The following is a 13,600-nucleotide window of genomic DNA, read 5'->3' on the forward strand; positions in this document are numbered from 1 at the left end:
ACATGAAAGAAAGACGCCAAAAGTCACATTAATTCACATATCCAAAGGAACCAGTTTCATAAAGAAAACTAAGAAATCATGTACATATGATATGCTTTTAACCTACTAAGAAAAAAGTTCATACAAGCCATAGTAAGCAATTAAGAAACCCTTCTCGAGACTCAATTCGGAATCGGAGGAACTCGAAAAACCAGTTTAACAAGAAATCATGTACATATTGCTAAACGCCCATATGATATGCTTTTGAACCTACTAAAACCATAGCAACTACCCAAAAAGAAAAAGTTCATACAAGCAATTAAAAAAAAAAAAAAAAAACCCCCTTCTCGAGACTTCACTCGGAATCGGAGGAACTCGATTTCCGATCATCGGACACGGGCGGGTCGTCCTCCTTCTTCTTCCTCTCCGCCGACTCGCCGTTCTCGATCGCCTTCGAGATCTCCTCCACCGGAACCAGAGGCAAATACCCGACCACCGGATATCCCTTCCCGGTCAACCCTTTGACCGTCGAGTTGTACTTTTCCGATACGCGAACCACCGCCGGAGCGGCCTTCCTGGCCAACGGCCGAACGGAGTTGCTCTTGTTGAGGACGAGCCAGAGATTCGCAGCCAGATTGACCGCGATCTGCTTCGACTCGTTGACCGCGTAGCTCAGAGCTTTCCATGGCCCGCCGGTCTTAGCCTCGCTGACGAGCCTCTGACCCTTCTCGGCTGCCTTGTGCGCCAAGCTTCGGGCCCCGAAAAAGACCTTCTTCGCAGGCGCCGGAGCGTGCTTGTCGAGTTTGTGTGTGGCTTGGTCTACCTGTGATAAGTCAATACCAGTTCAGTAACAAAGACTCTTTCTAAAGTGATTGAATTAATTACAAAATAAATAAAAATAATGAGACTCAACTTGGGAACCACTTATATGATGACTGTCCAAGAAATACAAGTGATTTAAGAAATCAGTTTGCTAACGAATACTTTACATATACATGATGAAGAATGACAACACAAAATATTACCCCCAATTTTTATTCATAATCTCTTGAGAAACAGCTAACAAATAATAAATAATTCGTTAATCAAAGTTCAAGATTGGACCACTGTCATTCGTGCCATAAAAAAGAAAGAACAGAATAAAGTCCAAGATTCTTTATATCCTGAAGAACCTAGACAAATAAAGAAAAGAATTCACATTTCAATAGATAGTACGTCAATTACACACAACGAGGATGAAAATCCTAAACTTACACAATTCAATTTTATCTCTTTATTTTAGGAATTTCTGAAAATAAAAGAGCACGACAGTTTACAAATAATAAACAATACGCCAAGAATTCGCTAAACCACGAAACTTCGCGAAGATTGGACGAATTGACTGTCACTCGAGGTATCAAGAAAGAACAAAATAAAGTCTAATATTCCTTTTTTTGTTTTCTTCTTTTCTTTACTAAAGCTCTAAGGTGTGTCTGAACCAAGACAAAGAAAGAAGGACACGAAAAGGATTTTACCTTGTTATCAAGAAAGGAAAGAAGATGATCGGGAACGTCCTTGAGCTTATCGTAGACCGGTCCGATCGCGGCGGTGACGGCTCTCTCGACGGTTCCGACGGTGGATCGCAGCGGACCAGAGCTCTGCTTCGCGTACTCGTAGAGATTCGAAACGCAAACCAAAGCTTGAATCGCAGCGACTCTGACGAAGCCGAGTCGCTTCAGTTCTCTCTCATTGCACTGAGCCTCGCTCTGACTCTGAACCAAACAAGAAAGAATCGAAACGCAAGTCAAGATCCAAATCAATCCGATCAAGCAAAACCCTAACATATGAGAGAGAGAGAGAGAGAGACGTACCTTTTCTGTTTCCATTTCTCTGTTTGGTTGATCTCTGTGTGTGTGTGTGCTCTTCAATTGGGAAATATCTTCGTTGGTTGGGACTGGGAGGTCTGTTATGAAGAATGACGCTAAAGAAGGGTTTTGTATTTATTTATAGGAAAGTGCGACGTTTTTATTTCTTTTGAGCATTTCTGTCTTAATTTTGACGGTGGAAATGAGTTTCAAGCTTTTCTGTGGGCCCGGGAGCTTTTCTGTGGGCTCACGAGTTTATTAACGCGATAGGCTCTTGGGACGGTCTTGAATCGCGGAGTTCTCTAGGTGAAAGCAGAGGCTTCGAGAAGGACACGTGGCAGTAAATTAAATGATGTGTGCTACTAAGTCGTTTCATTACTTCGCTAGAACGCTTTGTTGGTGGTTTTTTTTTCGTTTGTTATGGTATATATGATTTAGGGGTTCAAATTGATCATTCGACAATAAGACTCTATATATGTTTTCATTGATTGGCCAAATAAATTTCTAAAACATGACTCATTTCAGTAGTACTGTTCAAAACCTTGTTTGCTTTTTTTTAGTTTTTATTTTCTTTTTAAGTAATTATAATTTTCTCAAGGATTTATTGTCTGGGTGTTCAACAAGACAATTTTCTCTGCTCGTGATGACAATGATACGTTGCTCAATATATAATACCATTCATTACGTTTTAAAAAAAATCCTATAAACATGTATTAATAAGGAATAATATTCACCATGACACTACCATAAAGCATAACCAAACACTAGATCAATAAGGTACACAAGTAAGTTTCTAAAGGTAAAGAACACTAAATCAATAAGGCCATAAGTAAGTTTCTAAAGGTGATGAAACCAGACAGTTCATGCATATATAGTTATATAAAGCATGACCAATCACTTAATCAATAAGGTATAAGTAAGGTTCTAAAGGTGTGATGAACCAAGACAGTTCATGCATATCTTCTTCTCTAAAGAAGACAGAGTAAGGAAGTTTGTTGAAACATCGAAATACGATCACAATCCTCAGACCGCCAGTGATTTCTGGCGTTTCAAGTACTGAAGAATAGGCTCTCTGACCTGTAACACAAAACGAGATTTCATAGAAGAAGGAAAAAAAAATTCATACTTTGTCGAAAGAGTGTTTTAATTAATCACATAAATCAATAGTACCGTGCTGGTTTTTCGGGTACGCTTGTCTTGACTGCTCGATCTGCTGCAAAAATCCCCGTCAGCATCGTTTCCGCAATTTGCGTTCCCATTCGATCTTCTTGCCTCGTTCACCGCTGCAAAACTCTCCAGCGACGCCACTGGCTGCAGAGTTTAAAATAAGAAAACTCGGTTTAAAACAAGTTATCTCAAACTTAGGGTGACAAAGAAAAAAAAAAAAAAAAAAAAAAGAGCACTTGCTTCGGCTCTGCTTATAGGAGTGTTTCCATGTCCAGGCTCTTTTGCTTTTGAAATAGTCTGTTCGCTTCCGACAGAACCGTTCTGAGTGGTTAATTTCATTCGTGTCAGATCCGAGCCGATCGAGTGGAGTACTCCAACAGTGGAGTTGTCTCTCTGGATGCTTCCTAATAATTATCACCAAAATTTAAATATTTAAAACGCATAAACAAACACAGGAGAGACATTAATAAATCCGGGGTTTGATATCGAAACCTGTAGTTTTTCCCACTGCTTCGTTGATATCAGTATCCTGTCAAACGAGATAAGACTTTTAAGTAAGTTAATCTGAAAGAAAAGAAGAAAAAAAATGTATACCAGAAAAAATGAAAAACCAAAGTAATTACCATGGAATCATTGTTCAAGGCTTTCTTGACTTCTGCGAGCTTCTTTTCAGTCATGTCGGATCGGATCACACGCTTACCTGGATTAGTAAAGGTTGTCGATTCAGTACTGCTCATTAAGTGTATACTGTGAAGTGAAGATATTGGAGTGTTGAGTAAGTAACAAACCTAGCCTTCGGGTCCCTTTAGCTTCGACGTAACCTTCTTCGACCATTTTTTCAATCAGCTTCCGAAGCGTACTCAGGCTCGCGTCTCCACCGAGCTGCTTCTGAAGCTTCGCAACAGTGATGTAATTCATCGGAAGGGCGTGAGAAAGTACCTGAAATACGACAATGTTAGTGAGTGTAATAAGACAAAGTTAAAGGACGAAAAAAAAAAAAGAAAAAAAAAGTGATGAGTGATTATTCACCTTCATGTACAGCAAATCATCGTTCCGCGCAGCTTCCATTTCTTCTTTTACCATGTTAAACTCGAAGTCGAAAGTCTAGTATCGTGTGATTGGCCAAAGAGATGAGTTATAGTTACCTAACACATGAATAACATTTAGGTATGGTGTAAATAATATTGAGCAAACCTTTTTCCTGTTGATCAAATAAGCGTCGCTTCCTGTTTTCGTTAGGACTCCTTCTTTGACAAGCTTGTCCGTGATTTCTAGAATCCAATTAAAATAATTTCAAAAAAAAAATTCTGGATATTATAAAAGTTCTGCATTCAATCTCTCTCTTGTATGAGTCTACCTTCACTTAGAACCTGCATAAAAAAAGTGCAGAAAAGAGTTAAACACAAACACTTCATAAGAAATTGACGACATTCTGAAAATTTGCTAGCTGGTAGAGAACCATTAAAAGACTACTAATACAAACATAAATGCTTACCACTGAGATGTCCGGGAAGTTTGACAGAATATCCGTGAGTTCAACAGTGTCAAGGTGACGACTATTGATCCAATCCTTAACTCGGGCAAATTGGTGTTCATCTTCCATCGGATCTTGTGTTAGATCTGCTAAATAAAGAACCATTTAATCATATTTCACAAAATTATCATTTGAGGAGCCAAGTATGATCATTATATTTGAAAGCTATTCCATTACCTTCCTCAGCCATGGGAGTATCTTGCTGCTGTGGTTTTTCTGTCAAAGAAAGTATTGTTACTTCCAAAGGGGACACTGATAATAGTTAAAAAAAAAAGATAATAGATAGATCAATAAGCTAATGGTATAGATGTTTAAATTAGTTCTTACCTACTGGCGCGACTATGAACTGATTTTCTTGTGAATTCTCATACTGAAATTCAAAACAAAACATAATTGGTTTGTCTAATATAGCTTCCAAACATAAAACTAGAAAATAAAAATGAATTAGTGCTTTTACCTCACTGTCAGAGTCAGAAGAGTCGTTCCTTCCCCCAGAATCGCCACCTAAGCTCACCTCATCTTCTTGAATGTCCTCATTTTCATCCTCGCATGGATCGAGCACGCTTTTCACCTAAATGCAAAACACCCAACTTTATTTCATATGAAGAACCACGTGGAAAGATATATAAAATCATAAGCACACGAGATTACCTTTAGAGCTAACACGAAATGTTTGCTGTTCACGTTCCCGACCTCCATTTTCAATGGACTTTTCGTCCAAGGATTGTGAGCCTCTTCCTCTGTGGAGCCTCTGAAAAATGGTGGCTCATAATCCCCTGGCTGCACTGACAAAAAAAAATGTTTAAATTATCTATACTAATCACATAATTCTTTAAGGTAAAAGAAAACATTTTGAGAAGCTATATATTTACTACTCATGACCGATTGCCTATCCTGATCTTGATAACCATAGAATGTATGAGCAGAGTTTTTTAAACGATTCAGAAATATTTTTTCCCATAAACAGTAAAGTGAGTAAACATTGAAATGCCAGAGGGACGTACCGTCACATCATCATAGTAGAGTAATTTCATCAGGATGGTTCGCTGCACGTTTAAAAACAGAAAACCACCATATCATATACTATAACATACAAAGAAACTACATTATCTGTTCACAAAAATAAAAAAAAAGCATTAGGGGAGATAATTATCGTACTTCTTCGGGCATCTTATCCAGAGTTCTCATGAGCTGAACCAGAGTCCGGACCATCTTACACGCAGAACTCCTCATCTGATTTGGGGTAATTTCCTCCATCGTGTTGCACTTGAAGGACCCGCCTGATTTCTTGTTTCCACTGCGATTGATGTTCATCAAGACTTCCTGGCTATCACATCCCGAATAACTGAATGAAACTGCAGCCAAAGAGTAATACATTTCATTAATACAAAAATGTCCTCTTAAGCAATAAAAAAACACCGCATATGATTTCAGCATAAAATGAAGCTCATACATAAGGTATACTTTCACTATAGGCTACAGAATAGACCAGGACAATAACTGTATTGACACATAACAGCACTCATGGCATAACATATGGACTAGAATGTCTGCTATAACTAGACTTATGCGGAGATCATTTCATGATTGCTAGAATAGAAAACTTGGATTTTAACAAATGTATTTCAATAAGCTGTATAAATAACAACAAATAAATAATTTTATTTACATGCATATTCCTCGATCATTGCGCCATCTACTGCTTCACACACGCAGAACAGAAGTGTCTTTAGATATTTCTTCTGTAACGCATCATATACACCTGAACAATAATCATAAAATCATTAATGCACATAAAAGTACGGTGATAGGTCAATTACGGCCTGTGTGACTTAATAGTTCCAACCTTTCTCCATCCAATCGATAAGCCTACGAGATTCCGCGTCCATTGGCATAAGTTTCTTTATCTTCATATCTATCATGCTCAAATCACATTGAAAACCAGATCATAATAATAAATGGTGACAAAAAAAAAAACAGAAGGGAATATTTAATCAGATAGGAAGTTCACCTAGAGCTGGAACAGACTTGTCATTGAAATACTTCTCTGGAAAAAGGCCTCGGATGTAACTGATGTTGAAAATAGCAATTCGAAGCAGATTCCTCGTCTATAAATGTAGAGAAAATGAAATTATACATACAAAGTTCAACTCATATTATCATATAGCAAAATTAGTATAATTATCCTCAAGGATCTAAAAGCCAACGAATCCATTCATTAGAAATTCTGTAAGCTAGCAATGCATTCAATACTTTCTGGACAACAACACAAGTGCTATGACCTCAACAAAACATGGCTATGAGCTTGGCAACTTATTGTAAAATAAGAGTATAAAATTCAATACAACAAAAAAAAACTTAATCATTAGATAAAACTCAAATTTCACCTAATTTTAAATCAGATCAGATCAAGAAACAGGACAAAAATAATATCCTTCAAATCAAGCAAACTCAGTCCAATATACCAATCTTCCATAGCAACAAATCGTGGATCATTCTTTCATGTCTATACTATACACTCGTAATAATCAGAATTGAAGCAGAAAACGATAGAAATGATGTCGGAGTATAAGCAACTAGTCGTCTTAAGAATTTGATTCACATGTTACCGATAAAAATAGTAACAATAATATCGCTCCCAAGCTTAAATCAAATTTTGCATCAGAGCGAATGAAAAGAAACAAAACTAGGCTTGTTTCTATTAAAACTTCAAACTAACAAAATCAGTGAAGCTCGGTGATACACACCGATTTTCAGAAGAAGAAAAAAAGTCAGTGATACATAATTACTCAGGCATGATCAGTCAGAAAACCTCGTAACCGAAACAGAAAGCAACTAGAAGCCATTGAAATGGCAGACGAAGCTCAAACCAGCAAGTAATTAATCAAACGATACTAGAATTGATTACCAGAAGCAGTGAATCCTGTTCAGTGATCTCCGCTTCCTTAGTCTTCTGAGCGATCACCTGAAGAAGAGAAAGAGAACTATCGGATCAACGCGAGACCTAAACCGAGGAAGAAGAAAGAATTCAGAATCGCTTGGTGAGATCCGATATCTCACCATTGTTTCGCGAGTCTTGAGAGAATGAGAGCGAGAGTGTTTGGAGAGGATTCAAAAACTCAAATGAAAAGTTTAGCGGGAATGAACAGTCCGTACTCTAATGATATTTATAGACAAGTAAGCACACGAAATGCGTGATACTGAGAGGAGAGAGAATTTCAGGGAGGCCTCGCAATGGCATTGTCGTGAATTCTCTCAAAATCAAGAGCACCTCTTTTAGCCCGAACACGATCGTCTAGAAGCATATTTTTTTTCGAGTCTAAATTCTCTAGTAATAGACTAATAACAAAAAAATTATGTTACATGATGGAATCGATACAAATTAGTTTCAAAATATTAACCTCCAGTTTCCTTAAATAAACAATATTAATAATAACCTCAATCGTTAACCATTTGATCAAGTTTATAGATATTCGTTACTGGTTTATAATAATAAATGTGTTCTCATAGAGAGGAACAATACAAATGGTCGTGGGACATGACATTTTTTGTTATTTAATTTATGGCAAGCATATTGCCAAATGTGTAGAAATAGAAAATAGAAAAAGAAAAATTAATAAAATTCTCAAACTTATTGAACTTGAATAAAATAACAAGAAACATTAAACCCTTTCAATTACAAATATTCTGGCAAACTCTTTACCAGAACATTGTATTGTAAGTTGTAACAATGCATAAAGTAAATTAAATTATAAGGGGGTTTATTCTAATAAAACCACAATTACAAAACGGTAACACAAAAAAAAAAACAACATTGGATTATCAAATCTCCCTGTTTTTCTTTCTTTCTTTCCGTTGGGAATGACTTGATTACACAACAAAGCAGATACTTTAAATTACAAAGAAATGTGTTTTTGGGAATCTCTCAAAAGGCTTAGCTTCCAAAAGGGTCGGTCCTAATTGAATGGAGAGGATAAGCAGCGGCGGCGATTCTGTCCCTCAGATTGAATTTATGTGCAATCATTGGCCGTACATCTTCAACACCGACCAAGCTCTCCAAAAACGGAAGCATTAAAAGCAATTCTCTATCCAATGGATCGTCGTACCAGCTCTCGATCGGTATTCCATTGTCCACTTGAAACCCAAATGCCTGAAAGAAAAAAAAAATACATATATATCAAACAGAATGTGAATTTGGAAAGTCTGTGTTATTGATACGCCCCGGAATATCTTATTGTATATTTGCATTGATGGGAATATGAACGAAAGGAATACAAAGGATATTGGACATAGACAGGACAGAAGATTAAAGACTTTTCAGATTCTTCTTCGATATCTTTTCCCTCCTAATATCCTTTACCAACTCTTATTACTATTTCATGCTCTAAATCTCAGGTCCTAACAGTGATCTTAACGAAAATTAATTTTACCTGCAGAGAGTTGTCGATTATCATGACAAATCACGGCCGAGAATCTTGTATATTTGTATTGATGGGTATATGAACGAAAGGAATAAAAAGAATATTGGGCATAGACCGTACAAAAGATTAAAGACTTTTAAGATTCTTCTTCGATATCTTTTCCCTCCTAATATCCATTACTAACTATTATTACTATTTTATGCTCTAAATCTCAGGTCCTAACAGTTATCTTATCAACAATTAATTTTTACCTGCGGAGAGTTGTCGATTATCATGACGCGCGACAAATCACGGCCGAGAATAGTCAGATCCTTGAGGTAATTCCCTTCCACGAAAACGCAGGAATCCCGGTAAACGCGGTGACGGAATATCTTCCTTTTCGGGTCGAGCACGTTGAGAAGCTGCTCCGCGTAAATGCTCTGGCTCGCGGTGAATATTATGATTTCGAAAAGACTCGCAACTCTTTCCAAGAAATCTCGAAGGTGAGGACGGCATCGGACATAGACCGTGTGCTCTTGCTCGTTAAAATTTACCGGAAACGTGAAGTCTGAATCGTCACAAGGCTCGAGCGAAGAGTGCACCAGTGTTTCTGCAAGAAAAAAAAAACAAAAACAAAAAAAAAAATCAATCCAAACCTTTATTATCAAACAGAAAGCAAATACGATAGTTCTTACCATCTAAGTCCAAAACGAGAGTAGTTGGAGGGCAACTCCGAGTTTGCTTAGGCAGCAACATGGGCCGGAACGTTGGCACTACCGATGAAAGTTCGGGTAAGTTCTTTATGAATAAATAAGGATCAAAATCCTCAAACTCCTCAAAATCTTCATCCTCGACGTAATTTTCGGTTGACATGGGATCTTGACCGTGCTCATCAATACATTCTAGTTTAGAGGTTTTCATGGCAAAATATATAGCCGAGACCTCAGATGAAAGAGGTGCTCCTTCTACACCTGCAATAATACAGAACAAGCTTACGCATTATTTACTGTGATGGTCATCACTATTCTGCAAATATTGTCTTTTTATAAGCACTTTTGTGTCCAAATCAACATTAAATTGCCATGTCATACATATAATACATTTACACACTGACCTGTGACAAACAAAAACAAATATAAAGACAAACCCACAAACATCAGTATCATTATTCAGTTGAAAACCACAAAGATACTTTCTAAAATTTCCACATTAATCCCTAATTTATCAATTATTATTCTAACAGCCCCAAAATCCCAATTCCTAACAGTTTCACCTACCTCCAGTGGTGGTCTCCTCATCAACCTGATTGGCTATATGAAAGGAAGGAGAAAATATGGTTTGTAGCACGTGATTAGTTGTCTCGTTACAATCCTGCAACATTTAAAGAACGTTGTAATGCTTTATCACAAACACCAGAACTGAATCTTGACCTCGAGACATACATGAGCCTCCAAATACCTTACTATTTTGGAATAAATAAACAATCACCTTATAATCAACGCAATCTCCGTTACTTCCGTCATGGCCCAAACAGGCATCGGAAACCTCATTTCGCAGAAATTCATACTTCGTATCCAGGTTTGTTTCTGCTACATGTTGCCCATTCTTCTTTAGCAACGTTTCAGCTGATCATGTATAGAAAGACAAATGTTGACAATCAAAGTGTATATAATCCATCCAAATTAAATGTATGTACTATCATCTTTATAGCCGCTACTTCAAAAACTATTCTTAGTATGAACTTTTGAGGGTGTGTTTACTTGCATCTCAACTTTTTTTTGCAATGGGGCAACATGGTATGAGTCTTTGGGTCCTCACTGGTTTCTTTTTGTGGTTAGTTTGTGACAATAGACTTTTAACTGTTGCTTTTGAAGTTAGATATCTTTCTCAATTCCAGAGATACTTTTCTTTAAAAAATAAAAACACAAAGATAACTAAGTGGGCCTCTAATAAGACCCTGAAAATTCCATTACTCACAAATAGTAAAATACAAGATATTCGAAACTTTCGAGTGGCTTGTTCTTTCTCTCCCAAGGGAAACATCCCAGTTTTTCACTCAATATATGCCCGGTTTTTCCTTCCACTCTCTTCTTATTCATACCAAGTAATTGCTTAACCAACTATTGATTTCTTATTAAGATACTACCCTAAAGGTCCTAACAGCATCATCACATAAATCAAAAGTAAGAGATAACAGGGGGAAAAAATCACAAAATCAATCAGAACAATACAGCCGCATAAGACATAAATATGTTATACGAAGCACACACGATTGGCCTAGAGTAAAAAAAAGTAAGATAACTAGTCCCAACACAATATCAAAAGTAAATTGTGAACCTACCAAGGCCTTTCTTTCTTGCGGAAGATGTAATGAGATCTGCTACTTTCTTTTCCGAATCTTGGGCCTTTAATGTTGATTTCTTCTGACCTCTAGACACTCTCGACCCAGATTGGTCTCGAGCCGCTGCTCTCCCACCACCCTTTTTCTTGGTTTGCATTTTCCAATCTGGAGATCAAAAGCAGGATTTTCATAAGCAATAATACCCCAGAGGGTTTCGTTCCGAAAACAAACTCTCCAAAAGTGTTTTTGCAGCTAAACCCAATTATAGACCTAGCTGATCATAATCGAAGCAGCAAGAGTGTTATCACATCAATACATTTCAACATATCAGTTCTTTTTTTTAAAGCTATTCTCCAAACTGGAGTTCAAAATCAGGATTTCAAATATTTGACCCCAGAGCAAGCAAGATCACTAAAACAAATTCTCTAAATATATTTTGCAGCTAACCCCAATTGTAGACCTAATTTAACTAAAGTAATTTTCGCATAATTGCTACTTTATCCACGATACTGATCTTACTTGAAGCAATAAGAGTGTTTTCATATCAATACTTTTCAACACGGCAGCGAATCTGTGTTCTTTTCTTTTCACCGCTATTCTCCAAACAGGACATCAAAACAGAATTCTAAATACTCGACCTCAGAGTAAGCAAGAACATCCTTAGGGTTTTATTTCTAACAGTCTGAAATATATTAACTACAAGTGATTCGCAGCTAAACCCAGTTATACACCTAATTTAGCTGAAGCAACTTTATTCACTGTAATAATCTTAACCGAAGCAACGAGAGTGTTATCACATCAACACGGTTCAACATGGCAGCAAATTTGCGTTCTTTTCAAAACTATTCCAATTTTGAAGTCAAAACCCTAGAAAACCAGACTGCGATTCGAGATAACCATACAAGAACAATAAACGGAATCACAAAAGGTATAAACAAAAAGAAATTTGATCTCCAAGCACAAATCAGACTCTAAGCGCGAAAATCTTAAAATCCAACACTAAACCCTAAGCATTGGAACGAAAGTGACCAAACCACGAGCTTACCGAACTAAATAACAGAAAGAAGAGAAGAAAAAAAAAATGAATTCTTACCTCAGCCAAATAAATCAAGACCTGAAATTTCAAAACGAAGAGCTATAATCAGAATTAGAAGAGAAGAAAGAAGTCAAATCAGTACAGAAACGAACCAGTAGAAGAGACGGAAGAGAGAACCAGTTTGGGTTTAAGGTTTTCTTTATTTTATTTTCTTTATTTCCCTCCAAACGCGAGAGAAAAAGAGAGGGAAAACTCGGAGGGATCGAAAAATTATATAATTTGTCTGAAAAAAAGAGGATCGAAATTTTGGAAAAGACGGTCTTTCCAAACTGAAAATTAGTCTGAAACAAAACTAGTATTTCTTAAAAGGCCTTCATTTGATGTATTTGTGAATTTGCCTCTAGTTTGTGTAGTATTACGTGTATTTACTACTTTTTTTTTAATGTATATTCTTATTTTGTTGATATGGGTTAATGGATGAAAAATAAATTCAGCGCAATTCTTTAGTTGAATGGGGTACATCTATTTGTCTTTTATTATTTTTAATAATATAATTGTCAATGTTTTTTTTAAATAATTGTCAATGATTCTCTTAACCAATAAGAATAATATCTACTTTTTTTTAAGTGGCAATATTAATACAGCTTTCAGTATTCTTGCAGCAACAGTATTATTAAGGGATTTGTACTCTTTTTTTTTAGAAGGAAATCTGATGATATTGATGACAAAAAAAAGATAATAATAATAATAACTTAATCATAAGATAAAACTCAAATTTCACCAAATTTTAAATCAGATCAAATCAAGAAACAGTATAAAAAAAAATATCTTTCAAATCAAGCCAACTTAATCAAATAAATAAACCGATGTTCTATAGCGACAAATCCGATATTATTTTTCATGTCTATACTATACACTCATAAATCATAATAATCAGAATTGAAACTCAAAAGGAAATAAATGATGATGGAGTAGAAGCAACTAGTCATCTTAAGAGTTTTGATTCACATTTTACCGATAAAAATATATGGTAACAATAATATTCCGAGTTTTTTTAGGTATATAGCCACCTGAAATCTCTATTTCGCGAATAGCTTATTTTTCGTAAATTTTTTGTTAATAGCCACCACTTCTTATTTACACCGTTGAAATGACGTAAATACCAATCAAATGTTTATGCCTTCTTTTTTCCCCGAATTTAATATGAAAAATAAATTTGTGCATTAATTATAAATCGCGAGAAGCAAGGCATATTTGTTGAATCACTATAAGCATTTACACGCTTTGAATACCCATTTT

General features: G+C 36.2%; 3 protein-coding genes across 6 annotated transcripts; all 3 read right to left on the minus strand.

The window, feature by feature from the left end:
- Window positions 1-32: 32 nt before the first annotated feature.
- On the minus strand, window positions 33-2,019 carry LOC149403536 (Rubber elongation factor protein (REF)). Its single transcript, XM_089609866.1, has 3 exons — window positions 1,830-2,019; window positions 1,494-1,730; window positions 33-802 (listed from the first exon to the last, which is right to left on the minus strand). Exons 1-3 carry the CDS (start codon window positions 1,842-1,844, stop codon window positions 335-337), a joined length of 720 nt encoding a protein of 239 aa, XP_089465992.1. The 5' UTR covers window positions 1,845-2,019; the 3' UTR covers window positions 33-334.
- Window positions 2,020-2,531: 512 nt separating this feature from the next.
- On the minus strand, window positions 2,532-7,692 carry ASY1 (DNA-binding HORMA family protein). Its single transcript, XM_089609868.1, has 21 exons — window positions 7,585-7,692; window positions 7,433-7,489; window positions 6,536-6,632; window positions 6,371-6,439; window positions 6,194-6,286; window positions 5,683-5,879; window positions 5,529-5,570; window positions 5,176-5,304; window positions 4,982-5,095; window positions 4,852-4,894; window positions 4,702-4,740; window positions 4,486-4,610; window positions 4,348-4,360; window positions 4,185-4,261; window positions 4,020-4,094; window positions 3,779-3,929; window positions 3,614-3,690; window positions 3,483-3,519; window positions 3,227-3,394; window positions 2,994-3,130; window positions 2,532-2,900 (listed from the first exon to the last, which is right to left on the minus strand). Exons 1-21 carry the CDS (start codon window positions 7,585-7,587, stop codon window positions 2,847-2,849), a joined length of 1,797 nt encoding a protein of 598 aa, XP_089465994.1. The 5' UTR covers window positions 7,588-7,692; the 3' UTR covers window positions 2,532-2,846.
- Window positions 7,693-8,174: 482 nt separating this feature from the next.
- Window positions 8,175-12,639, minus strand: SSP5 (SCP1-like small phosphatase 5). Of its 4 annotated transcripts, none has more exons than XM_089609861.1 (8): window positions 12,454-12,639; window positions 12,359-12,379; window positions 11,266-11,430; window positions 10,413-10,549; window positions 10,202-10,295; window positions 9,620-9,895; window positions 9,197-9,534; window positions 8,175-8,674 (listed from the first exon to the last, which is right to left on the minus strand). In XM_089609861.1, the coding sequence occupies exons 3-8, from the start codon at window positions 11,420-11,422 to the stop codon at window positions 8,459-8,461; spliced, it is 1,218 nt and encodes a 405-aa protein (XP_089465987.1). In that variant the 5' UTR covers window positions 11,423-11,430; window positions 12,359-12,379; window positions 12,454-12,639; the 3' UTR covers window positions 8,175-8,458. The 4 variants fall into 4 exon arrangements, with proteins under 4 accessions (XP_089465987.1, XP_089465991.1, XP_089465989.1 ...); XM_089609865.1 differs by having other exon boundaries at window positions 12,479-12,638; XM_089609863.1 differs by lacking the exon at window positions 12,359-12,379.
- Window positions 12,640-13,600: the final 961 nt, after the last annotated feature.

The sequence above is a fragment of the Urtica dioica genome, chromosome 3, assembly GCF_054948205.1.
Source record: "Urtica dioica subsp. dioica isolate 48M chromosome 3, U.dioica_male_clone48M_v1_H2, whole genome shotgun sequence".
NCBI classification, from domain to species: Eukaryota; Viridiplantae; Streptophyta; class Magnoliopsida; order Rosales; family Urticaceae; genus Urtica; species Urtica dioica.